General features: G+C 36.2%; 3 protein-coding genes across 4 annotated transcripts; 1 reads left to right on the top strand and 2 right to left on the bottom strand.

Annotated features, from left to right (window-relative positions):
- Nucleotides 1-3,145: 3,145 nt before the first annotated feature.
- LOC105317344 (G-protein coupled receptor 83) lies at nt 3,146-5,937 on the top strand. 2 transcript variants are annotated; one of them, XM_066085067.1, is made up of 2 exons: nt 3,146-3,501; nt 4,722-5,937. In XM_066085067.1, the coding sequence occupies exons 1-2, from the start codon at nt 3,307-3,309 to the stop codon at nt 5,811-5,813; spliced, it is 1,287 nt and encodes a 428-aa protein (XP_065941139.1). In that variant the 5' UTR covers nt 3,146-3,306; the 3' UTR covers nt 5,814-5,937. The 2 variants fall into 2 exon arrangements, with proteins under 2 accessions (XP_065941139.1, XP_011412258.2); XM_011413956.4 differs by having other exon boundaries at nt 3,381-3,641.
- Nucleotides 5,938-10,619: 4,682 nt separating this feature from the next.
- LOC105317345 (cytochrome b-c1 complex subunit 7) lies at nt 10,620-13,426 on the bottom strand. Its single transcript, XM_011413957.3, has 4 exons — nt 13,271-13,426; nt 11,612-11,680; nt 11,149-11,315; nt 10,620-10,794 (listed from the first exon to the last, which is right to left on the bottom strand). The coding sequence occupies exons 1-4, from the start codon at nt 13,296-13,298 to the stop codon at nt 10,714-10,716; spliced, it is 345 nt and encodes a 114-aa protein (XP_011412259.1). The 5' UTR covers nt 13,299-13,426; the 3' UTR covers nt 10,620-10,713.
- A 1,960-nt stretch (nt 13,427-15,386) lies between these two features.
- LOC105317346 (NPC intracellular cholesterol transporter 1) lies at nt 15,387-26,244 on the bottom strand. Its single transcript, XM_011413958.4, has 22 exons — nt 26,025-26,244; nt 24,813-24,957; nt 22,915-23,911; nt 22,517-22,652; nt 21,640-21,875; nt 21,112-21,212; nt 20,808-20,968; nt 20,589-20,717; nt 20,048-20,230; nt 19,635-19,749; nt 19,420-19,547; nt 18,993-19,130; nt 18,780-18,869; nt 18,302-18,492; nt 18,045-18,166; nt 17,831-17,957; nt 17,682-17,740; nt 17,404-17,551; nt 17,048-17,279; nt 16,763-16,876; nt 16,428-16,590; nt 15,387-16,200 (listed from the first exon to the last, which is right to left on the bottom strand). The coding sequence occupies exons 1-22, from the start codon at nt 26,094-26,096 to the stop codon at nt 16,040-16,042; spliced, it is 3,948 nt and encodes a 1,315-aa protein (XP_011412260.3). The 5' UTR covers nt 26,097-26,244; the 3' UTR covers nt 15,387-16,039.
- Between the last annotated feature and the right edge of the window lie 219 nt (nt 26,245-26,463).

Raw genomic sequence — 26,463 nt, 5'->3', positions numbered from 1 at the left:
TGCTTTTTAACTATTTGTGTTCTGCTATCTTTTGTTAGAAATTATATTGAAAACCCTACCGTATTCTGAATACCGAACCCAAGCCATAGGCCTCGGAGATTAACGGAGACAGCCGAGCGTATGGTTGAACGAGACTAGACTTCGATATCAATAGTGCTTGGGTCCATGCGATTTTTAGAATTGTTTCGATTACTAATACATAGTTTGAAATCTATTTTTAAATATTACACAACATGGTTCATATGGGGTTTCTCGAAATTCTTGTCGGGAAAGTCTAAAAATTCATATAATAAAAAAAGTGCGTAATTCAAATACAGACTAGAAACTAATATACCATGCAAGATAAGTTGATTTTAAAATAAATGATAATCGATAAAATCAACTCCCCTCAGTACTTCAGTTCTTTGATTAAAGTTAAAAAATTTCGAAGTGTTGGGAAATATTTCTCTCTCTCTCTCTCTCTCTCTCTCTCTCTCTCTCTCTCTCTCTTTCTCTCTCTCTCTGAATTGAAGTCAAGTAAAGGGGTCTGTGGAAGGGATGGGGGGAAGGGAGTATTCATAAGAATCACATTGGAAACTTTCGAAAATATCGCTGAAATGAATGAAAATCCATATACCTGACCTAAACTTAACACAATTCAATTAATTTACGAAAACCACGTGTAACGCAAGTCAAAAATAAAGTATGCAAATACATGTTTGGTTAGTACATAGATTTTCTTAGGTTAAATGCATCACGTATTAAGGTGGTCTTGGACACTTCCATATTGTGACGTGTTTATCAAAATAAACAATAAAATGAAATTTAATTTTGTAAAAAGTTTCTTTCCCAAATTAGAACAGTAATTTAAGCGTAGTGCAGTGAGTTAGAGAGTTCGCTTCGAATCTGTACCTGTCATGACTTCGAATCCCACTGGGGTTTTTAAAAGTTTTACCTTCCCAAAATTTTCTAAAACGTATTTTTTGGGTAAATATTGTAAAATTTGAAAATTCTAAAACGATGAAAGTATATTAATTATAATGCATTGTAATCCACATTATTATCGACAGATGTCCAATACCACTTAAGTTAGTTAAAGTTACGAATATTTCTTGTTGATTTCACATCTGCTGGATCAAGAATTACGATTATTCTCTTTTGAGAAGTGGAAGGCATAACCTACATCCATGTACATGTATGTTGGCTATGTCTGTCCACTTCTGAAAAGAGAATAGAATTACGATATACATGAGTTATTTAAGTGAACAATATTCACTTCGTAGTTGTTTATAAAGAGGACTAACAAATAAAAAATTATGCTCATCTTCAACAACCATATGACAGTTCATACTTTATCTTTCATACCTTGGAGTATTAGGGTTACAATATCTGCCAACCCGGCCCTATCTGTAATTTGTGGGCACTTATTGTTCATTGAGTAAAAAAAGAAAGAAGCTTAAACCTATATACATGATGACATAAATACAAATTTATTTAAGTACATCAAAAAATTAGATCAGTGATAGTATCACACAAAGGAACTGTTCTTTGAAAGTGTGAACATACTTGTCTTACATAATGACTTCCCAGAATGTTGCATACGGTTACCGAAACACATTGGAAGTTTATCAAACGATTGCGAGTAATAGCTAATCAAGACAAACGAAAACAAAACGGGATATTACTGTGAGAGTTTGTATAATGTTTAGTGAAACAATCTGCTGCTAACATCAACAAATTGAACATAGGTCTGAAAGTCATTTCTTGGAGCTTTGTTCACCTAGTTTCAATCCATTAGCCTAGAAATCAACAACCAAGATCACTCAATACCTTTAGCAAGGATGTTACAGAATTTCCATTTCATCGCATGCTTCAATGTGTCGTTAGACAAATTGCAGTGAATGTTTATAATATCGTTCAGAAGTGTTTGAGGATGGAAACTTTTTATGCAAACAAATTAATTACATTGAACAATATCGAACCGAGTGTAATTTATTCATGAAATACCGGGGTGTGTTTTTAATCCATTTAAAAAAGTTGATTAAATGTTAATGAGTACTAGTGTACAGGATTGTTGGATTTTTTAGGGTGGGTGGGGGTAGGGGTGAGTTGTACTGTTTCATAGGTTTTCGATTTTGGTCGAGTTTTTTTTTTTTTTTTTTTGTCTGACTGCAGTATGAAAATTTAAAAAAATATTTCTATGGATGCAATCTAATAGGGGATAAGCATTACAATCAATTATCAATGAGCTTCAAACAACAGACACCCCCAGTCTTAAAATATGTACATGTATATGCATAAAATCACAAAAGTAGTAATGGCACAATCAATGATTTAGTACCCGGATATACGTGGTGTCATTGGAAATATCGGGGCTTCTTTGTGATTGCATCATTTGTTTTCAAGCATACGTCGCTGCTTCAACTGCAGGGGCGTAGCTTCCATTGTGGCAATGAGGCAACTGCCTCACTAGAATTTTCTTTTGTGAATTTAAGAATTAAACAAATCCCAATTTGCATGTCATATTCCGCATTTTACTCACCATGCCAGTTGGTTCAGTCATTCTCCGCAATGAGACGCTTGAAACATTGGGGAAGGTCAACAATAACCGAGGACCTTTTGGTTGGCCTCGCCTTACTTTTTGTTCACAGGCACCAAATGGTCTCAGTTGACAATATTCTCACAAAATTTGCAAGCTCCAAAAAACGCTGAATCGGCCCATTAAAATTTTGAAGTAAAACAACGATTACAATTTTTTTTAAAATAAAAATGTTCATTCATCTAAAATATGTTAGAAGTTTTATTTTATTAAATACGTACTGTCGTATACACATTTTTGAATTATAAAAAATTACAAAAAAATGAGTATACGACAATCGTCTTCTCAATTTATGAATTCCTTTTAACTCAAAAATTTGTATACGACAAAACTGTGAATAGATGCTGGTCTGAAATGTAAAATAACTTCGTTGCGGACAATGGGTTTTTCACATTTTACAACTCCGAAATTCATTTTTCGTAGGGGGGCTTCGCCCCCTGAACCTCCCACCAGAGGAGGGCCCTGGGGGCAATAAATTTGCCTCACTAGAATATTATCTCAAGCTACGCCCCTGAACTGTAAAGCAGAACACGATGAAAACGCATTATTATTCATTTATTCTATATTTTTTAGTAGAATGTTTGCTGTATTATAGAAAGGAACAACGGATTATATATTTTTTTTTCGGGAGACTTGTGTCCATGCCAATCAAATATTTACTGATACAAAGCTCTCTATAGATGTAAAATCTGTACGGCGTTTTACAACAAAACGTCAAGTATCGGGCCATGTTCGCTCATCGAACACAATCAACGCCCTGTATAAGAGACAGCATCACAGACCAATCATCTCATCACAATCAAGGCCTTGTATATAAGAGGAAGCCTCATCACCAGGAATGGTGTACGTGGAAGAAGTGCTTCGGGACCATCGCTTGCAACAGTGAGTTCGACACGTCTTCATCATTGCATAGCGGCCTTTGGGTGAGCACTATACGTGTTTTTATCATTTCCTCCTCGAAGGAGGTGAGGGGTCGTTAAAGCATTTATGTTGTATTTATGGAGGTGTTAATATCTGGACAGCTTAGATACAACATAGAAATAACATCGTTACAACAGGCATAGTGAGTATACTTTTACAATCTTGATCTAAAATACATCTTTTCAGAGGATTCGATGTTCATTTAGCCTCACACTACTTATTTTGAAAGAGTTGAATACCTGTTGCATGATGCTGATGTCTGAAATTTCAGCCAAGGAATAATAAATAAAACTTTTATTCTAACGATTCATGAATCAGGAACCATGTGTGCAATGTACCGGTATATGAGCTAAGTACAGGCATTTTCTTTACAGTCCCTTCAACATAAGAAAATAACATGAATCGTCTTAATATGTTGCAAGAAAAATAATTAGTTAAATCTTTATAGCTAGAGGAAGCTTCACATGTTATTTTTTACGATAAACTACGCATGGCCAAGTGTTCCAAACCTATTCCAATGTCGTTGGCAACTAAGAAACGAAACGCAATGTTTTGTTTCCAAAGCACCGCCGCGTGCGTCTTTTTGAAATTGGAATAAAATTAGTTGCAGATTTTCTGCTTTATTATTAATGGGACAAATAGCAGAAAATGAGAGGAAAAGAGATTGATGAATGTTTGTTTACGATCCGGAGTTTGAATAATGGCGTGTGCTTGACGTTCTTTGCTTAAATATACACACCTCGTAACATTGTTTGTTATCCAGTATGCAGTCAATATGCTGATTTTCATGGGGTCTAATGAATCAAAATACATGGTTTTGAAGATAAAGATTTCTCAACTTATAAATTTGAGAGAGAGAGAGAGAGAGAGAGAGAGAGAGAGAGAGAGAGAGTATTTGCCAACTTGTGTAATAAACTACGGAAGTTAATTTCAGGTTAGCAAATTAAATCATTAGGTTGATAATTTTTTTTATCTGACGTTCTCTGTTATAAAATAGGCAAGTTTAGCGATTGTAAGTGTTTTTTCCTATAAAATTAACTATTTTGAATGGTTATTTAGTACGTACATAGCGTGTTTGAATTAGACTAGCCATGTACCCATTTATAATAGATAATTGTTAACTAATTAAAAAAGGTACAAGTTAATGCAGATACATGTTATTGTATATACATTTTTACGTATTTCGATCGAGACTAAATGGAATTTCTTTGGTATATTTCAGACATCTAAAAATATCATGGACGACAATCTTACGGAATCCTTTGGATCGTTGCAGAATCAGTGTTTTTCTTGGATGTTGAACAGCCTTACACGACCCAATGTGACGCTTGAGGAAATAAACCAGCAACACACACGTCGTTTCTACGGAGGTCTGGCGTTGCTAGGCTTTGTCATTGTGGCGGGAATGATCGGGAATGTGCACGTGTTGGTCCTGTACTACCGGAAATTTAAGGTCTCCAACTATCGTCTGTTCATAATCTGGCTGAGTTGTCTGGGCATACTTAACTGCTGTATCAGTGCCCCACTCATTATATTTTACCTGGTGCACTCGATGACGTACCCGTCAAATATGCTCTGTAAGTTTACCCGGTTCATGTTGTACTTTTTTGCCGTAGCTTCTACTTCCGCTATGGTTGTCATAGCAATTGAGCGATACCGAAAAATCATGACTCCACATTCAACGCAGATTTCTCTAAGGATGGCGAAGATAATGTGCCTTTTTAGTCTGGTTGTTGCAGGATTTCTGTCGTGGCCGGCTCCCATTCTATTTGGAATAACTCGAGTTCCAACCGGGGTAAGAGGTCTAGACGGAGCGCGTTGTTTAATGGACGACACGTACAAAGATACGGTCTATATGCCGATTTACCATTTCTCCACGCTTCTTTATTTTGTGATAGTCTCCATTTGGCTTATTGTTGTGTACGTCTGTATCGCCAAAAGAGTCCTGAAGTCTGGAAAATTCAAAGACCGAGTAAGCTCCGTGGCCCTGAATCCAAATGCCAGTACGCGAGGGTCCAACGGAAGTTGCATTTCCAAATCGGTCACTAAAACGTTCACGTTTCTGGCCGTGACATTCGCTTACATCGCTTGCGCCACTCCTCATCACGTGTCGGCGCTGCTTTTCTTCCTGACACGTGACCTGGACTGTAAGCTGTCCCTTCCAGAGGCCCAGGTTTACTATACCTTTGTGTGGTCGTACTTCCTGAATGGAGCCATCAACCCGTGTATCTATGCTTACCGTGACAAGAAGTTTCGGGAGGAACTGAAGTCACTGTACGGCCGTTGTCGAACACCGTACAGTGCGGACAAATGATGCAATGTAACATCGTCATGTAATACTGTTCACAATCATGTCATTGTTTTTCATGCTCAAATATTCATTCCAGTGTGACAATAAGCTTCATGTTTCTAATGCAGTGTAGCGTGCGTTATAATGTTTTTTTTTTAATATGTGATGGAACATTGGAGAACGAAAACTGTAGTTTGCCTTTCCACTGCCATTTTCTGCCTTAATTGATTGGAAAATAGATTTGATTTATAAATTCCATATTACTCTTATGCACAAAAATATATCCAACGTGAATGTGTACATATGTGAACAAACGTATACATGTGAACATCGTGTGGATCCGCGGAAGTCTATGTGATCATTTAAAGTTGAATTTGTCAGAAACAAGAATGAAGAACCAAAATTCCCCGTATGATAGGTTTTTTAATAGTAAAATGATGGCCGCATGCGTGAATGCGTAAAATGATGGACGCATGACAATGGGTTTATTATATAAATAGTGCCTGTTTGGGAGGATAACAGTTGAAATTGACACCCCTCGAAAACCATTGTCAACCGACGCGAAGCGGAGGTTGACAATGGTTTTCGAGGGGTGTCAATTTCAACTGTTATCCTTCCAAACAGGCACTATTTATTTTATTATACTGAATGTCTTGATTTTAAAGAAAACTTTACTGCTTTTAGATAGGATAAACGTGAATTCTACGGCGAACCGTACGCGCATAATTTTCGCGCATGTTACAATGAGTAACGTTACCCGTTAATAAGTACGTTGCTAACGCTGAGGGTAATAGAACGGATTATGAACTGCGTCTAAACCAATCAGATTTCAGTATTTAACATGAAAGTATACCAAAATAAATTAATTATAGTTGACATAAACTGCATGTCCTGAGAACTTACCATAGGTAGATTCGGTAAATTCAAATACATGTACTATACAGTTTAAGACTTCAAGTATTTGTATGGATTGTAATTCTTGATGTCAAACAAGAGAGTGGTTCAACGTGCAACTAGTGATTTTGACTGCTTTGTTTGTTTTCCATTCGAGGAAACATCGTCCACACATCCATGTCTATCTGTGATAGCGCGTTGTGTTTGTAAATTGTAAGAACTTTGTGCACTAATGAAAATAAAGTCCACAAACCTATATAGCGGGTTTTTTTCTTATCCTATGCCCACGTTATAATTCACAATAACTAGATCAATACGGAAGTCTGGCAGATGGATTGTTATTACTTTAATAGACTTTGATAGACTAAATTGTAATCAAGTGAAGAAAATTGCGAAGTTGAGGGTGGAAGCAGCTGCAGCACAGAAGCTTTAAGGGATACGTTTGGTTGACGTGACGTTTATAGAATTACAGTTCCTCACATGACTTTCAGAAGACGAGAAAACAATCAAACTTCGTCGAATAGAGTATATGCTAGTTTTGTTGTCACACTTTAGAATCCTCTATTTTTGTATTATAAATGCTATTTGGCAAAACCTATGGGCGGCGGAAAGGGTAAAAAAGACCTTCATGCAAAACGAACAACTGATTTTTAAAAACATACAAAAATACGAAACAGACCAGCTTAAAACAAAACCAACAGCCTCTATTGCAAAACCAACAAACACTGATGCAAAACAAACGATCGCCGATGCAAAACCAACAGTCATGCACTGAATAAACGCTAGATGGCGCTATTTCGTATTTTAGTATGTGTGTTCGTTTTGCATAAACGTATTTTAAACCCTTTCCGCCGCCCATAGAAACCAGATGGTTTAAGTGGTAGTTTCTATATCAAGAAATAAAGTGTTGAAAACACAAATTATGAGATCACTTTTGATAAGCGGGGGAGAAACTACATGTAAAACGAGAAATGCCCTGTAAGACGGAAAGACAACAGCATAAGATTAATCAAATGTTTCTTTTCATGTCTCGGGGAGGTCGAGGTCGTTCATATTGAGATGTCACGTGATGTAGATGAAATCGCGTGATGTAAATACAACATGCCGGTTCCTTTCATGACACGAGACCTTGCTCTTTTTTCAATGTATCACTATGATCGATCACTTCTAACTGATGCCATTCGTAAGGAACAAATGTTTCAGTTTAGTTGGACTTTCGCAACCAGGGATTACTCCAAGAATCATTAAGTTAAGCGGCGATCAGTAACTTTTGTTACGGTCATCTGTATTCATTGTCCGTTAATGAATCTTTAGTTACGTGATAAGTGCAAACAATTTATAGTGCAAAAGCTCATTTACATACATTATGCTAAACTTTGAAGCTTTTTTGCCACTTAATCTTATCTAGATCTATCTTTAACATTTCAGTAGTCATTGATTTGGTAAGCTTCACAATTCTTTTCAACGCAAGAAACGCTTGACACCTTACAAATATTTAGGGTTAGTTTTTAGCAATGATCTTGCTGGTCGGAATAAAGATCACAAACATCATATTCCAAATTAAGTTATTCCTGTCTCCTGGGACCAAAATTCACGGTCTAGGACTCGACAAATCCGCCTTTTACGTCCAACATCATAAACCTCGCAAGGTACTCAGAGTCTCGGTGGAATTTTATTGTCACCCATTTAATGATTCTTCAATTTTTTCTGAGATTGTGAGGGGGGGGGGGGTGGTTATTTGAATTTGCCAATTGTGGGGTGTCTAAGGCATTTTTTAGTAATTAAATAATGTAAATTTAAATTTTGCAGGGGGCTGGACCTTCTGACCCCCCCCCCCCCTTCCTTCTCTAGATCCGCGCATGCTTCAATCGTACTCTATGAAAACAGGTATGAAGAACTTCCTAACCAGCAATAGATTGTTTGCATATATTCAGATTTTTCTTGCCCCCCCCCCCCCCCCCTTTGATTTAAACATGAAATAAAGGATACGATGTACTTTCTAACAATGTTCATTGCGTTGTAATTCATTTTGTAAAGCTTCCTTTTTTCTGTTATCTGCACGGTACAAGTTTAGCATCGCTACTCAGGTGAGCGCTATGGCCCATAAACTTCTTTATACTGTCTATTTACCGGTACTCAAATTTTTGTCATCCTAAAAACGATACATGTTCTTTGTACGATAAACATGTATAAGTTGAAATTTAAAAAAAAGTACATTATAGCATCAAGGCATTTTTCAGAGTTGTTTTTAATTTTGGCAGAAATTTGGTTCAGCTTGATATTTGGACTAATTGGACTCAATTAAACTGCAGTAAGCCACAGAAGTTGGGACAGGATTACCAGAAGTGAAACATGAAGGATATTTTGCTGGAAGTGTAAGTCCAAATGTCAAACAGAGCCAAATTTCTGCCAAAATGAAATCTAAGCATGTTGACTTCTTGGTTGTATTGGTATAATAATAATCAAAGGCCGGAACGGCCACAAAGGCGTCGAACAGACATTTTATTTTATATAGAATGATATCAATAACTTGAATTTCTGTTAATTTAATTAAGTGACTTCGTATTTCAAATAATTTTAGACATAGAATAGAGAAGTATATGAATTATGTTTTGTGCTGCTTTAAAAACAAAAATAAGTTTATTTTCTTATAAAATAGGTATTGGTGCTTTTACAATTCAATAACTCATTATGGTTACAAAATTCGAAGGAATTTCAAAGTTCAAAAATAAATTATTTTTTTTTAAACAATTTTCACAAGTTCATGATTTGAATACATTAACAGTATATTCCTATTATAATAACAAAACATACTTTTATTTATTTCAATTCCCGTTTGAAACAAGATTTCCTATGGTACGGTTGTTTACAAACAAATCCACAACACGTGCTATCTAAAATGCTCGACCAGACCAACTACATTATCGTGTTTATTTTTAGCAACAAAATCACTAGATACGTTTATCGCTTACATTTATTTTGGAGACCGTGCCCGATAACAAATAAATTTACATCGCAAATTTTATTTCTATCGGGCACGCTCTCCAATTAAAATGTAAGCGATAAACTAATATAATATTTAATGAATATTTACACCTGATTGTATTCATCCGCCATTTCTTGATTAAGCAAATTTATACTTATGCAATGAGTTGTCAATAACCAGGTAGACAAAGTTGTTTTTTTGTACACAATTTATAATTTCATAAATCGAATACGTTTAATACTTTAAGGAACTTATTTCTTATGCGCATTTAAAAGGCGGTGCAGTGCATGAATTTGGACGATTGCCAATCCAGACGATCGCTAGAAGGCTCTCGAGCATTAGCTCGACGCCTTAAAAAAAAGGTAGAAGTTTGTTCAAATCTTTCAAAATGGAGGTTTGAACCCACATTCTTCAAATATCTGTGTGTTACTACTTACCTTGTCACTGATCATTAAGCACCGACATCGCTAAATGAAGCTTCCTTTTCAGTAGCACATTGACAGTTGTGACAGTTTTGATAATTAATCAATGTAAGAGCAAAATGAGATACTTGCACAGTACAAACACGAATATCACCAATTCAAAAATATAGGGGAAAATTTCCAATTTTTATCTATATAAAGCCCTCAACATCCCCAAAATGTGAGGATTTCCACTACTATACTCCAACATTACATTTTCATGTTATATGATATTTTTTGGGGGGGATACATAGTTTCAAATGAAAGTATATACGATGACTTTATCAATAAGCATTAAATTGCATTTTGCATGCTACTACAAAAAAATTCAAAATATTTTAACCCGGCCAAAGAATAGCCTGGTAGTGCATCCTGAATTTTTGGGCATAAACAGGTTGCAAATAAAGGAGAAATATAATCTATCAAGAAAACTTATCCAAAACTGAAGAATGTCGTATGTGTCCTTAAATGAATACAAAGAGCCTGATATATTTCGTAAACCTTTTATCACAACTATACAATTGTTTGTAATATAATTTATCTCAATTTCACAGTCTTTTCTCACGAATGTTCCGATATCACTTTACTTTGACTTCTCAAAATCCTTCCTTTCTTTAAGCTCCTTTTTGATAGCCTCAACGTGTGGTGTCAGGTATAATTTGTCCTACAAATCAAAACAGGCCAAAATTTACCTTTAATAAAGAACAATACAGTCATCAAAAGAAATACAGTACTGTAAAAAGAGAATATTTGTCTTATTTTACACTCAGACTCAGTGACTCAATTTGAAATAAACCCGATTCAATCCTGTGAGCAGCCTTGATAAATTCAATTTAAAACCAGGAAAAATCTTTTTTTTCTAACAGAAAAAAATAACAAAAGGTGATATAAACACAAAATTCAGTAAATCAATAGAAATTTTTTTCTGAAGAAAAAAAATCCATAAACCTAACAAATTTCATTTTTTTAAGCAATATCGAGAGATATATTAAATAGTCTACAGTCACATGACACTTACTTCATCCAATTCTGTCCACTGCTCTCTGGGGAGCTCAATCTTAGCATTGTACAAGACGGTTGCCCTGGCGATGCGAAAGTTTCTGGCTTCCAGATCTTGCCGAGATATTCTTTTAAGAGCTTCTTTGAGAATGGGGGTCTCTCTTCTCATGTCATCTCTCCAAAGACCTGACTCATACAATCACAAATCATTGTTCATCATCTAATTTTGGATGTCATTTCATTCTATTTTCATTTTTTCAAACCATTTCATTCCATTTTCATTTCTTGCAAAAAAATAGTTGCAAAGCTTTGTATGTGTTATTCACAAGTGAAAACAGATTTTCCGATGACTGGATTTTTCACTGAATTAGATCAGCAATGAGAAGGGGTTTTTAAATGCTGTTTTAGTATGTGTACATATTAAGTACCAATATATTTTCCTTAATTCTTAACAAGACACATGAATAATAAACAACACTCACCAAGAGATGGGAAAAAAGATTTGTAGTACATCCATCTTTGCAGATTGTATTTAAGACCCCTGTTTACATCTATAAATAGACACAACATAATGAATGTCAACACCAAGCATCTAATACTACATGGCTCTACAAAAATCATACCACAATCACTGACAGTAATTTTAATTCTACTTATTTTCTTAAAAATTGAATAAGCATGTACGTCTTCATCTTCGCTAGCCATGGGTTTTCGGTTCACTTTGCTCCCCATTATGGCGAGCAGAGTGGACCAAAAACCCTTGACTAGAGAAGATGGTATGTCTTTCTTGCATAAAATTTTTCACATTTCATGCGCATAGTAAACTGGGTGATCAATGCTAGCCTTAATTTATATAAATAATCAAACTTTACAGACCAATTCTCATGAAAATTTGTGGTAATGTTGACTATACTGACTATTTTATTCTTCTCGTCCAAATTTCAACTTGTCAAAATTCATATCATAAATGAGGCAAATGACTAAACCCTTTCTATTTTATCACAAAATATTTCCTGATCTTTTCAGTGTTCAGTAAGAACATCAAAATCTGAGTCAAAATAATTACATTAATTTTAATAAAGCATGCTGGTTAAATTGGAGATACATGTAAAATAATTTTATTGAATAATCTAAATCACTTGTCAATTTTCCCTACATGAAAAATCATCAATTTTTCAACTGAAAAATCATTTTTTTTCAATTCACTATAATAACTACATTTACAGTATAATATCCCAAATGGGATGTTAATTTGGAATGCAAAAAAACAGAGATGCAATGTATTTTACTTGCAAAAAAATATGGTTAATCTGCATTAGAATACCAGTATATACCGGTACATAAAATTTTCAAAAATTTTAATAGTATATCCAAAAGTTAGACCAAAACTCTTTGGGGGTCAATTTTACAAACCATAAGTTTTCAGGGAAAATTTGCAATCCTATTTGGGATATCATATCTCAAATGGGCTATTATAACCCATTTGGGCCATTGGTTCCAACCTGTTAAATAAAGTCTTGTGTAACATACAAGAGAGTCGAAGAGACTTAACTATTAATAAATCCTTAATTAATTTTAGGGGTTGTGTATATTGCAATTCAATGACATATAAATTGATTTCATTAAAAGAATATACTTTTGGTTTAAGTTCATTATCTCAGTTCACTAAAATGTAGTTCTCAAAGTGGGGTTGGTCCCGTACCATTTTTCAACAACAAAACACGCTAATGGCGGAGTTGCCAATCTCTGTTATTTATGTCTCTGGTTATAGGTAAAGAAAGCTATGTAGGTAAATGAAGCTACGTAACTAAATCTAGTGGTTGTACTGGGCCTGTTAATGATCGCTAGCATACCCTAGTTGCTCTGAAGACTATATTTATTGTATTTCAATGGCTTATGTGTTCGCTTTTTATCTAAATCTCATATCCCACTGACTGACTTTCTTAGTTGTTTTTTTAAGCTAACCTTGAATCAGATAACTGTAAGAGTTCAGTTATGCAACATTGTCATTTTTGTAAATGGTTCAATATATTTTGAGGAAATTCGAGATCGTCTACATTCAAACATAAATGGAGTACTCTGAATAACATAGACGTGAAAACATAAACAAAATAGTTTCCGAACAGTAACATTAGTCTTACATTTGAAACGCTGAGCTTGAGACGCCATTTTCAAAGTGGTAAAACTGGAAGGGCACAGAAAACACAGACGGACAATATGTCCTTCGACACAAACGGATGTGAAATCGACTGGAACCTCGATCCCGATTGATAATTCTGAGCTACATCAAGCGCTAAATCAGCGTATTATACTATATACATATTTTATCCTTTATTATACTGTAGGGATGCAATTTTTAAAAAGATAATTTTAGAATGGGGAAGGCACCTGACATTAAAACTATTTCTTTTCTTTCTTCTTCTTCTTCTTTTTTTTTGGGGGGGGGGGGGGGGGGTTACCCGAATTACCGAAATGACCTTTATATTTATATTTCATGATTAAATATCTATTCAATTCTTTATTGTTAACAAAAATATATAACAGGACGTTCATTAGCTCAAAACTCGAAAAACTCTCCTTAAAGTTTCATAAGGCACGCTTTATTTGCACGGTCAACAAATTATATATCCGTCAGATTTCCTAAGAGTAAGGATCTATTGCAAATAACAAAAGAATTGACCTATAGATGGATTTCCCGGAAAAATATCACTTTTGATATCAGTTTTTTTGTCATTTCCTATCGTACATATATATTTCTAAATTTTTCGAATTTGCATTTTGAACCTATATCATAATGCTCTTGCAATTTTTTATTAATCTTCAAAGTTGACTGAAACAGTATTTTCTCAGTAAATTGGTATATTTCTGCATGGTATTTGGCCTAGATATCCTTCAGGACCAGGACCGGTGTTGAATATCAGTTTTCCCCATGGTAGTTTTTCCCCCAGAAAACCTACTTATATAATAGCCTTTCCCCCGGGGGAAAAGCTACTACACGTACATGTATATAGTAGCTTTTTTCCCATAGTAGGGTTTCCCCCTCACGATTTTGGTTCAGATTTTATAAAAAAAAATATACATGAAACCCAGTAAGAATTAAAATCAATGTTTCTTCTTAGGTTGCATATATCTGCATTCATCTGTACAGGTTATGTTTTGTTTTGCCGATTTATTATTTTTTATAGAAAATTCTTATCCTCATATGTACAAAAGGCCGCACATCCCCCTTAACTTTTCCATGTAAGTGTTAGGACGCTATTCCACAGACAGATGGACTGTAGTGTAGAGTTTGTTGAACGTTTTATAGTTAACTATTTAATAGACAGATGGCGTATAGTGTTTGAAGTGTTTGTTGAACGTTTTATAGTTAACTATTTGATAGACAGATGGCGTATAGTGTTTGAAGTGTTTGTTGAACGTTTTATAGTTAACTATTTGATAGACAGATGGCGTATAGTTTTTGAAGTGTTTGTTGAACGTTTTATAGTTAACTATTTGATAGACAGATGAGGTATAGTGTTTGAAGTGTTTGTTGAACGTTTTATAGTTAACTATTTGATAGACAGATGGCGTATAGTGTTTGAAGTGTTTGTTGAACGGTTTATAGTTAACTATTTGATAGACAGATGGCGTATAGTGTAGTGTAGTGTTAGATGAACGTTTTATAGTTAACTATTTGATAGACAGATGGGGTGTAGTGTAGTGTAGTGTTTGTTGAACGGTTTATAGTTAACTATTTGATAGACAGATGGCGTATAGTGTAGTGTAGTGTTAGATGAACGGTTTATAGTTAACTATTTGATAGACAGATGGGGTATAGTGTAATGTAGTGTTTGTTGAACGGTTTATAGTTAACTATTTGATAGACAGATGGGGTATAGTGTAGTGTAGTGTTTGTTGAACGTTTTATAGTTAACTATTTGATAGACAGATGACGTATAGTGTAGTGTAGTGTTTGTTGAACGGTTTATAGTTAACTATTTGATAGACAGATGGCGTATAGTGTAGTGTAGTGTTTGTTGAACGTTTTATAGTTAACTATTTGATAGACAGATGGCGTATAGTGTAGTGTAGTGTTTGATGAACGGTTTATAGTTAACTATTTGATAGACAGATGGCGTATAGTGTAATGTAGTGTTTGTTGAACGGGTCTATAGTTGAATTTTCGACAGACAGATGGACAGACAGACAGGCAGATGAAAGTTAGAACAAGATGCTTCATGTTCATAATAAACAACACCTTTAAAATAACCAAAATATTCAATTTCAATTTTATTTCATTGAAACATTTATTTATACAGTGTAACAAATGAAAGCAATATGCATGCTTATAACAACAACAAACTTCAGAATTCGACCAGTAATTTGAGACAAAAAATAAACAATATCACAAAATATTCTTTTAATCAGAACAACCTTACATTTCTTTAATTTATTCATTTATTCAACATAACGCTTTTTCATCAATTAAACGTTACATGTCATCTGACATAGAGTAAACTTTACATCAAAGATGTCATAATTTGATCAACCACTCATAAAATTTAGCATACGAAATACGCAAAATACTCACATGCAATAAATAAACACACACACAGACATACGGACAAAATAATTTCATATACTAGTATAATGGCATACAGTCTGTATGACTTCAATGACCTTCTGTATGCGCTTTAATCACTGTATTATGCATTGTTTGCAGTTTAACAAGCGGCAAATGGACAGGGTATAGCCATGCACAGCGGCCATCAATATCTGCACCAGTGTGGGTAACATTGCACCAAGTTAATCATGACGGTCAAAATCGTCGTTTCATGCACAAGTTCAGAGGTGGGAGAAAGCATTGCTGTTCATTTCGCTGATCTAGCAATTTTCAGGCGATTCGTTGTAGGATCTGAGTTTGATTATCACAGATGAGAATTGTCTAACTGTTTAAAGTTGGTGCATTTTATGTCAATATCAGTGAATGCAAAATTTGTGCGTCCGTTTGAGTGGGGACGCTGTTCATGGACGTTTCCTTCTTCTGAGGATTCTATAAAGTCTAATTTCACTTTGTTCACTGGGGGACCTGGAAAAAACAGAATAATAATATTTAATATAACTGTAGTAATAAAATATTTTCCCTTTCCCTCTTTTTTACGTCGTTTACTGGAATTTAACAAGGAACCTTAATTCTTGACTGGAAGCGCAACCTGGTGTTACAAGGATTCTATCTACACGGTATCATACATGAATAATTTAAACATATGGATATCGCAGTAACATAGATGTGAGAGAGAACATTTGAAAGCTTACCAATATAACTTAATAGAACTGGTAGAAAAATCAACCCGTGGGTGGCCCCGTACACAACTATGGCCAGGTACATCCGGAAGTAGAAGACCTGGAACAGCTGGGACTTGGCAAAGGCCAGGACGATGATTCCTCCTAACTTTGTCAACGTGATGCCACTCAACACCTAGATGAAAACAGGTAGAAAAACATTAGCACTTAGTATCGAATATCATCAGTACTGCGAGTGAAATTTTTCGATTGGTTGGTAGAGTGTGTTACGCCTAATGCAAGAACATTTTACATGTGATTGGGTCTTTTGTTCACGTGATTTAATAAATATATATATAGTAACATACCGAGCTCCCCATATGAGCTACGGCGTCCTTTGCTCTCTTGACTCTTGTGGTTTGATGGCTGACAGCAAAGGCCCGCGTGATGTGTGCGCAAAATTCTACGGATATTCCTACAGCCTACAGATAAACAAAGAAACACATATATGTTTAATCAATCGGTGTTTTTAGCAAAAAGTACTTTTCTTAGAAATTGAGTATTTGATTAATTAAGGACTCTGATTCTCTGGACTTTTGAGAAACAAAAGGTTTTTCCTTTGAGTAAGGAAAGGAATACAGTGGCTGACTAACCATCACAAGATTGACTAGGGTGACCGCGTTGATAGAAATATCCCACAAAGCCATGAATCCTAAAATGTCTATCACGATCATAGTTATTGTGAGCACCACCAGGAAAGCGGAAATGATGTCAAATCCCAAGAGTACAAACGTCACAACAAATATGGCGGCGATGCATATGCTCAAGTTTTTTATAGTATCTTCCACAATGGTGAGGTATTGTTCATAGAACACATAGAACACACTGCAATGTCAAAGAAGAAAATACTAATTATTTCTTTATCATAAACATTAAAACAAACACTAAAATGTATGCACGCGTCGCGTTTTCCATTTTGCATGACAGAAAAATGCGTTGCGATATTTACCTGTAAGGGAACACTTTGGTGGAGTTTCCGCCGGTCTTCAATCTTAACATGTTGGTCATGTTGGCCGCCACCTTCCTGGCTTCCTTCAGTCCCGTGATGTAATCCTTATTGTCCTTCATTATGGAGTGGTATGTCATAAAATACGTGGCTGGAGAATGGATAGAGAGATAAAAAAATTTTCATTAAGTTTTCTTTCATCACGAAAGGACCAACAATCTTGAAAGTATTAACAGAAAGACACTACTAGTATCAACTATCTTCCTGATTCCAATGCTTACCTCCCACAGCTTTGTTGTTGTTTTTTAGGTTAACAGCGCTTCCGTATGCTGCATGACCTCTGAAATTCCAAAAGGTACAATGCATGTACAGATCAATATAAAAATGCATCAATAATTTTTTTCTTTTCAATTTTGTTACAAATGTTTACCCTTTGGCACATTTGATCCCCGGATTGTCCTTAAGGTACCAGGGAAGGAACTTCATGAAGTCTTGTGAGACAGGCCGGCTGTCGGCAGTCTTATGAACAGGACACGTGGCACAACTGGCATTGACCACTGTACAATGAAATTTACATGGATTTAAATGCTTTTGTCTAAAATATTATTCTCAATGACATTGCAGAGCAATTTGGAACACGTTACCGGTGGCTGCGCAGAAGTTCCCCGCCTGATTGTAGACGCGACAACACGGGGGGTCCCCACCCGGCCTCAGCCAATCAAAATAGTCGTCTATCCAGGCAGACGTGGGGTGGGCAATGTAAGTGCTAGAGTTTGAAAATAAAAAACCATGGAAATTGTGTTTTCTTTACTAACACAAGCAATACAGAACAGATTCGATATCTTCAAACTTTAAAATTAATTACACGTCGCCATAATTTACAGTATAATATAGTACTCACTAATTGGCTTGTTTGGCCGCTGTGCTGATCTGGCCCACCACAGAATCTTCCGGACACCCTGTCCCCCCACACACCACATCCTGACCTACTTTGGTGGTGTAGTCCAGACCATCTTCGACCACGAAGTAGACGGGGGCCCCCACGTGTAGGTACTCACTCAGGTTACCAAAGTAGTTCAGTACGTACGAGTCCTGTCAACAGAGATATCAAAACGAGATACATTAATCCTAAACATATTAAGTTAATAGACTGGTCAGCGGTGATAATTATTCCCGACCAAGGGATTCTGGCTATAAGAGTTGATTCACAGTACTTGTATCACCCTACAGAGAATGAATTTTTTATCAGAGAATCATCAAACCCCAGAGTGGAAACCAATTTCAACAGAAAAATGTTCTTTGAATAGTTAAAAGCCGTGGATTTTATAGTTTCTATGCCATTGAGGTGTTGACTTGGTTTCATCCTAGTCTTTACTTACATCTGGCATAGAGAGCTTTTGATCCAGTCCAATCTCTATCTTATGTATCTGTGAGGCACTGAAGCATAAATATCCCACAAACAAGACCATCTGAAAAGGAAAACAACATTATTATTGAAATTTTTGAAATGGAAAATTTCAATTTTTTTTACACGTATTTGTTTGATAAACAAGATATCATAGGTATTGAAGATCAACAGCTGATAATCTTACCACAACTGGTCGAACAAATTTAGACAGCAACGCCTCTGAATAGAAGTTCTTAAAAATTTTGAACAGGATTCCCTCCGAGGCTTCATTTTTCTTTGATTTTTCCAGTTTTACACAACAGCAAATGTCTAGTCTGTTGCTCTGGAAATAATCAAATACAAGGGTTATTGAAACCAAACACAATAGCTCAAATAGCATATTTACATTCAGAAATGTTTAAACGGACATCCACATTAGTACAAAGCATGCCTTATTAAACTTTTTGTATACGGAAATTTTTTTATCACTCATTTGAAAATAGAACAAAAATCCACCGCGCCAGTGTATTAATTTACGAAATAACAAATCTGAACAAGAAAAAGAGCGAGAGAAATGTGATTGTAAATGACCGCTGAAAAAATTGATTCAGTTATTAACTGTCCTTACTGACCTCTTCGCGTTTGGCATCTAAAGTCATTATTGCAACAAAAACCGTCACTTGAAATAAAAAGTCCAGTAACACCGCCATTGCAGAATAAAGGGAGAACACTCTAACAGCAGGCATGTCGGTCAATGCACCTGGAGAAAAAACAACACATGCATATAAAATCTCTTTATTCTTTAAACCCTTTCTAGGTAATGACAGTCATTATAGTAGACACCCACCCAGAAAGAATGCCAGTGACTCTGAACAGCTAGCCAGGAGCATGCTGGGACCTACTTTTCCCAGAAGTCTCCCGATTCTGTCCTCCAGTTCCTCGTCCGGATGACCTTCGTCCCTCTGTGTGCGAATAATAAAACCACACGTCAGAATATTTAGGTAAATCTTTGGTAATCTTTGGTACATGTCAATTCAATTCTGACACTCTCAACAAACTCTTAACATGGTTAATTTTTTTTTTTTATATCAAAGCGTTTCTCGATTCAATGGTGTTCTGGAATGATTTGTAGTTGATTCTTCATCGCAATTCGCAATGTTAGGTGAAGACCAGTTTTTACAACGATATCGATACATGGCTAGGTCATTTGAATATTACCATTGTTAATCCATGCATATTCAGAATGATTTCTTTCTTTACCTGAAAAGCTTGGACCAGAATAAAGATGTTGTCCACACCGACAGCCAGTACCAGGAAAGGTACGACCTCAATGATGATGAGAGTGGCGGCTATCCCACAGTAGCTGAAGAGACCCAGGGACGAGGAGACGGACAGCAGTACAATACAGACCCCACACAGGCCGAGGCTCGTCTTGGAGGAGACCTGAAACAAGCACCACATGTATAGGAGATATTTCTCGGATAATTCTAAAGGATGATCTTCTATCTACATTATTAGCTAATTTGTCATTTTAATAAGGAACGCAAATTACTTTTTTATTTTTCCCTTTTGTCTATTACAAAGATAATCGGTCAAATGATGTTCCGCAATGTTTATTTCGATTGATTCGAGAATATTGACAGAACTAAACACAGTAGTGGCGTCAGAAGCAAATTGAGAGGGGGGCTAGATGTAAAAAAAAAAAAAAGCTTTTGTTTAAGGTTATATCTTATTTTGAAAAATAGTACATCCTTTAGCCCCCCGGTTCCGACGCCTATGCTCAGGATATACATATACCTACCACACAGCGTGAGCATCGTCCGAATTGCCCCAGCGTGATACTGATGTACCCAAACATGACTATGTAACTAATCACGATGGTCCACACGTCAGATGCACTCTCGCGCTGTATCTCGTCCTCGATGGAGCGCTGCGGAAACAACAAAAAGAACTGTATTCATTTACCATTCAAGACTAGAATCACCTAATGTGGCGTTACACCTAGTCTGTGAATTCTTACTTCAGCAGAATAAGCTATGATCATGTCGGGGTCGGAGAAGTTCTTCATGAAGCGGAGGAACTCTAGTTCCCAGGCGCGGGCCTTCTCGTTCTGCTTTTCGTCGACATGGTTGTTGACAACGAAGGTGATGACGAGAGCTGTAGACTCGTTGTACTTCTCTCCTATAGAAAGAACGGACAGTGATCAGCGGCGAAACCACGAAACCAAGTATAGAGTCTGGCCGTAGTACAACAACATTCGTGATGACGGATGAATAGCACTGAAACTGTCTATAAATCTTAAAAGTTATGAAAGATAACGTTACCTGTGAATCCCCCCAGGGAGATCCAGGGGAAAATTGGCTGACCACTGGCCCCTAGACAGGACAGGTCCATGTGATGCTGGTCAGAGACTGAGGCAGGGGCCCTAGACAGGTAATGACACTTACATTATGCCAAGTTTCTTAAAAATCCGTCGATCAAAGAGAAAACTAATTGAGGCTTCTTTATAATAATTTCCTAAAACAGCCCCGTATGTCAATTAAGGCAATTGACACTTGATTAAACTCATATATAAAATATATTTGTTCGTATTTGTTTTTAAAAAAGTAATTCCAAGCTTATAATTTACTTGTTTAAGACCTAGAATAAAGTAATAGAGATCTTTTTTAAATAAAAACCAGCTAATTATTACTCAGTTATTTAACAACGTAAAAATTTGTTTCCAGATACTAGTAAGTGGTAAAATTAATCGACGTAATTTTCACCCTCCCTGTGCGTCCAGATTCCTGCCGAATCTACATCTTAAGCGCCCACTTTCTTTAATGTACATGTACATGATTTGGTGTGGTTACCTGGCACAGTCGGAGAAGTGGTCCAAGTAGTCCCCTTCTACGTAAAACCCGCTATAGTCGTCATACTTAATCTTGTCCAGCCGTGTATGGTTGTTCTGCCAGTACTCCAGTATGCTCTGTATGGTACAATCAGTGTTGTCTGGGGCCAGGGGCTGGAAACAGATGTCTTCTAGCGCCACCTTGCTGCCCTTGTGGTCCGCCTCAAGATTCTGTATGGTAAGCTGTAGATCCAGAACCTGTCAATAAGAAATCTAAGGTAAAGACCCGACGTTACGTCTTTTATGACACACATCGAAATTAAGGTGGTATGAGACACGTATTGTTTATCGAAATAAACAATAAAATAAAGTGTAATTATATAAGTAGTTTCTTTACAAAAATGGTCACCTAACTCAGTAGCGCAGTGGGTTAGAGGGTTTACTACGAACCTGTCATGAGTTCGAATCCCGCTGGGGGTTTTACAATTTTTACCTTTTCAAATAATTTTAAAAGCTATTTTTGGTTAAATATTGTAAAATTTGAAAATTCTAAACCAGTAAAAGTTTTTCAATTATATAGTACTTTAATCCACATTGATATCGACAGATGTCCCATACCACCTTAATAATATACATTGTACATGTATATCAAGAATAATATATTTTGCAATATTGCTACAAAATTTATTTCAGATAATCATGATATACATGTACATGTATGTCTTAGAGGACATTTAAAACAATAGGTTTTTCTTTTACTGTCCATTACTAATTTTCAAAATAAAGTTAAGAATTATTACATGACAAATTAGTAATAATATTTAACTTTATATTAAAAATTACTATAAAAAACACAATCATAAAAATATCCCCACCAACCCATGCAAAAACAAACTCACTTTGTGCAGGAACGATTTGTCGAATATGGAGGTATAGTTCCGATAGATGCCGTAGTTGATACCGGGGACCTCGTGCCGCACCCCAGAGGCATTTTCTGGTCTTGTGATTATCAACTGCTGGGTTCGGTAGAAAGGTCTGGAAAAGGTCATAAATAAATTTGGGTGTATTGTGACGCTTCCTTATTTTTTACCCCTTTTAATCGAGTTATTGAATAAATTGAGCTTTCCTCTCGAAGAATATTAATTCCATATCTATAATTATTTTTTAATTATGCTTGTAGTTGAAGATTAATAAGATATAAGATCAATGCGCAGTTCAAAAGGACTTATTTCGCGATGTGTCGTATTTCAACGAAATGCAAATCGTTAAAGCTTCTTGAATATTGAACATGTATTACCCAAAATGAGAGTCGAAGTAATTCTTCTCCTGCCTGGCTCTGCTATTCTCGGCTGACCAGAGTTTGACGGGACTGGTAGTCACTTCGAACATCACTATGCCAACAGAGAAGACGGCACCCAAAACGAGGCCGGCTACGATAATCTTAACGGGGTTTTTGGCGCAAAACGTTCCCCATCGTCGGAAAACCATCTCCAGAGACGTCTCGATCCATAACCCCCCTCTCTGTAAGACCGTGCCTCTATGTTTCCCTTCAAGGGAGGAACTGTCTTTATATTTTTTGTCTTGACTCCATTTATTTTCAGTTTTTGCCGGTCTGTTTCGATTGAAAAACATGGAGACGATAATAAAACTGAGAAATACGACACAGAATGCGATGAAAGTGATGAGCATGGCAAAGAACCAGCAGTCCATTCCCAGCACGGTACACGGTTCTCTGGGTGAGGGAGGAGGGGGGAGGGGCGCGCACGTGGCTTGACAGTCCTGACAACTACAGGCCGACAGGTTGCCGTATTTCTGGTCACATGGAGTCACGCTGTGATTCATGGGATGAATGTCCACTGTGGATGTATTGTCGATATGGTAGTTAATGGTGAACGGCGTCTGCCCGTTAGAAGTGGATCCCATGTAGTTCAGCCAGTCCTGGACGGAACAGTCCGCCGCCGGCTTTCCACAGATGATATCCAGGGCTTTCGCGTTCGTGCTTGGCATTTGGACGTCTTTGCAGGAATTGTACATTCCGTAGGCATAAGTCTCGCTCACGTGGTAGTCCACCGAATAGACGACTTCTCTAGGATCAGAAGGATTCGCGATGTTAGGCATTTTCATCGACACTTTGAGGAAATCCGCCTGCATGGGATCACAGGTGAAATAGCAGAAGAGATAGAGGAAGTTGTAGTAACATGAGGGACATCGAAGCAGCAGTTGCTGGGGTACGCCCATGTTCTTCTTAAAAGACCTCAACTGAGCTAGATCGCAGCAAGTCAGTGGCTGGTCACCTACAGAGAGAGACAAAATATCAATTTATAAAGACAGTTCCATCAAATTGAAGACATATTTTTTTTACACCCCTGATACAGCGGGACCATTTACCGCATCTGAAATGACCGCATATTTACGGTTATTTGCCCGAACTGGTCGCCTTACTTTAGCCATGTATTTCGCAACTAAGTAGATTGAGAAATACATACTAGATAAAAAAAATATTTTTTCTTTATCAGTTTGTGTTGATTTTATAATAATCAAGTATGCTTAAAAAGTATACGAATCACCTCATATTTAGTCTCATGATGGTAAATATTAAGTTAATAAATAAAATCGATTTTGTTTGAAATCGAATTTGTTACTATATAAGTACAGTACTCACTAGTGACTATTCGGACAGAACTCGCTAGTGACTTTATTGGGGCTGTGCTCACTAGTTACTTTATTGGGGCAGTGCTCACTAGTGACTACTAATATATTGGGACAGTACTCGCTCATTAATATGCTTGCCTGTTTTAGGGCAATACTCTAAAGTAACTATATCAGTCACTATACTCACTAGTTACTTTGTTAGTGTAATACTCACTAGCTACTACGGTATATAAGTATAATACTCACTAGTGACTAAATTAGTGTAATACTCGCTAATGAATTTATTAGTGTATTATTTATAAGTGACTATATAAGTGTAATGCTTACACGTGACTATATTAATGTAATACTTTCCAGTGACTATATTAGTGTAATAATCTCCAGTGACTATATTAGTGTAATACTCACTAGTGACTATATTAGTGTAATACTCACTAGTGACTATGTTAGTGTAATACTCACTAGTGACTATGTTAGTGTAATACTCACTAGTGACTATATTAGTGTAATACTCACTAGTGACTATGTTAGTGTAATACTCACTAGTGACTATATTAGGGCAGTAGGTCCGGAGTATTTCCAAGCCCTCGCTCTCATTCATGGGTTTGGGAGGCCCATCGTACACACAGTTCAGGTTCCCTGTGGGTCCCTCCTGACATTCTCCGTACATAGAACATCTACCCGTAGTCTGAAACAGAACACACATTCAAAAGTCTTTGCAATAAACTCATCATCAAAATACTCGTTTAGGTATATTTACACATACATGTATCTTTATTTTTGATTTTGGCTTTAAAAATAAGGTTCAATATCAAACCAACAACGTCAGAAACAAAGATGTTTGTATGTTAAAATATTGTGTATTTATTTTAAAAAATCGTCATGCCGATAACGTATCAAATCTTCCTGTAGGTTAATTGAAAAAGATTCATCTTATCTTATCAAATATGACTGGATTTTATTTCATGGAGGGATGGAGGAATATTATGTCAAAAGTCTTTAAAATTATTTTCCTACTCATTCGCCGGTCGCGCGGTATTTAAAGCAAAATTACCCTTATTTGTTTGGTGTTCAGATCATTCTGTATGAATGAGCTTAAATCAAAATAAATAAAAAAGTATGAATTTTATCAGCGGGATATTTGTGAGCGTAGAAGTGGGTCAAACTCAAAAGGTTAAGACGCACTAACTTATCACATTCTTAGCGTGGTAGGTAGCAATACTTCAACCGAAATGTTTCTACGCAAAACTCACGTTTGTACTTGACAAATCTTTAGTTAAGTAATTACATGTATTAAAATATAAAAGTATCCAAGCGTTAAAAAAGTTAATTATAATGATTAAAAAGTTCCTTAATTAAATAATTAGTTGGTTATTGATATGCGCAAGATATAACATCAATAATTTAATTTCAATTTGTTTTGTGTATAGTTCTTTTTGGAGGGAGGGTAGGGGTGAAGGGGACTATAAAATATTATAGGTTTAGTGAATGTACTAAGATTTTCCGACAAAAAGTTCAGTATGATATTCAAAGTCTTTACTACAGTCGACCAAATTAAGCAATTATAAGACATTTTAGTCGTCGAAAATTCACAAGGTCTTTTAAAAACCAAAGGTTTAATTCAAGTGAACAAAATTATTACTTTAAATGTGTAATAAACCCACTAAAATGGTGAAATATGTACATAACAACCGTTAGCATTGTACGTCACGATCGCCAATTCCGTGTTTTATCAATCAAACAGAAGCCCCTTACCTGTGTAAAAGTGCCTCTCAGACACAATATAAAAATCGCTACAAATAAAAAGTCCTTCATTCTGTCTATCATGATGGCAGGTACAGTAAATCAGGAACAGAAAGTGAGCTGAAGAGAACCAGTAAGTCGATCTTTGTCCTTCGGAACTATCGTACGATGGGGTGACACAGTCGGTGGACTGATACCATGAATGGATCGATCTATGGGGAAGGTAGTTGGACTCAAGCCGATAAGGGGCCACCACTAGCAACATGGCTATTCGGTCTTGTTTGTTTTTGTGTCGTCATTGGAGTAGGTGGGGGGGAATTGTTTTGGAGTGCAAGATAACTTGGGGTCAACCTTTTGTGTCCCCTTCTTTTTATGGAACATTCTGGAATAGAGTTTATATCCAAAAAAGTTGTTGTCCCTGCTCTGTCTCTCGGAGTTTTCAATATTTTCC

This window comes from Magallana gigas, chromosome 5 (assembly GCF_963853765.1).
Source record: "Magallana gigas chromosome 5, xbMagGiga1.1, whole genome shotgun sequence".
NCBI lineage: Eukaryota > Metazoa > Mollusca > Bivalvia > Ostreida > Ostreidae > Magallana > Magallana gigas.
The sequence above is the reverse complement of the archived record's forward strand: the minus strand, read 5'-3'. Positions and strand labels throughout refer to the sequence as shown.

Coding starts and splice junctions, on each gene's coding strand:
- LOC105317346 (XM_011413958.4), bottom strand. CDS start 26,096: ATGATAGACAGAATGAAGGACTTTTTATTTGTAGCGATTTTTATATTG. Junction 20,718..20,807: donor TCATAGCTTATTCTGCTGAA/GTAAGAATTCAC, acceptor TTGTTTCCGCAG/CGCTCCATCGAGGACGAGAT. Junction 18,167..18,301: donor GCGGCCAAACAAGCCAATTA/GTGAGTACTATA, acceptor TTCAAACTCTAG/CACTTACATTGCCCACCCCA.
- LOC105317344 (XM_066085067.1), top strand. CDS start 3,307: ATGTTCGCTCATCGAACACAATCAACGCCCTGTATAAGAGACAGCATC. Junction 3,502..4,721: donor CATTGCATAGCGGCCTTTGG/GTGAGCACTATA, acceptor GGTATATTTCAG/ACATCTAAAAATATCATGGA.
- LOC105317345 (XM_011413957.3), bottom strand. CDS start 13,298: ATGGCGTCTCAAGCTCAGCGTTTCAAAT. Junction 11,681..13,270: donor TCAAGCTCAGCGTTTCAAAT/GTAAGACTAATG, acceptor GTCTATTTATAG/ATGTAAACAGGGGTCTTAAA. Junction 11,316..11,611: donor ATCTTTTTTCCCATCTCTTG/GTGAGTGTTGTT, acceptor TGTATGAGTCAG/GTCTTTGGAGAGATGACATG.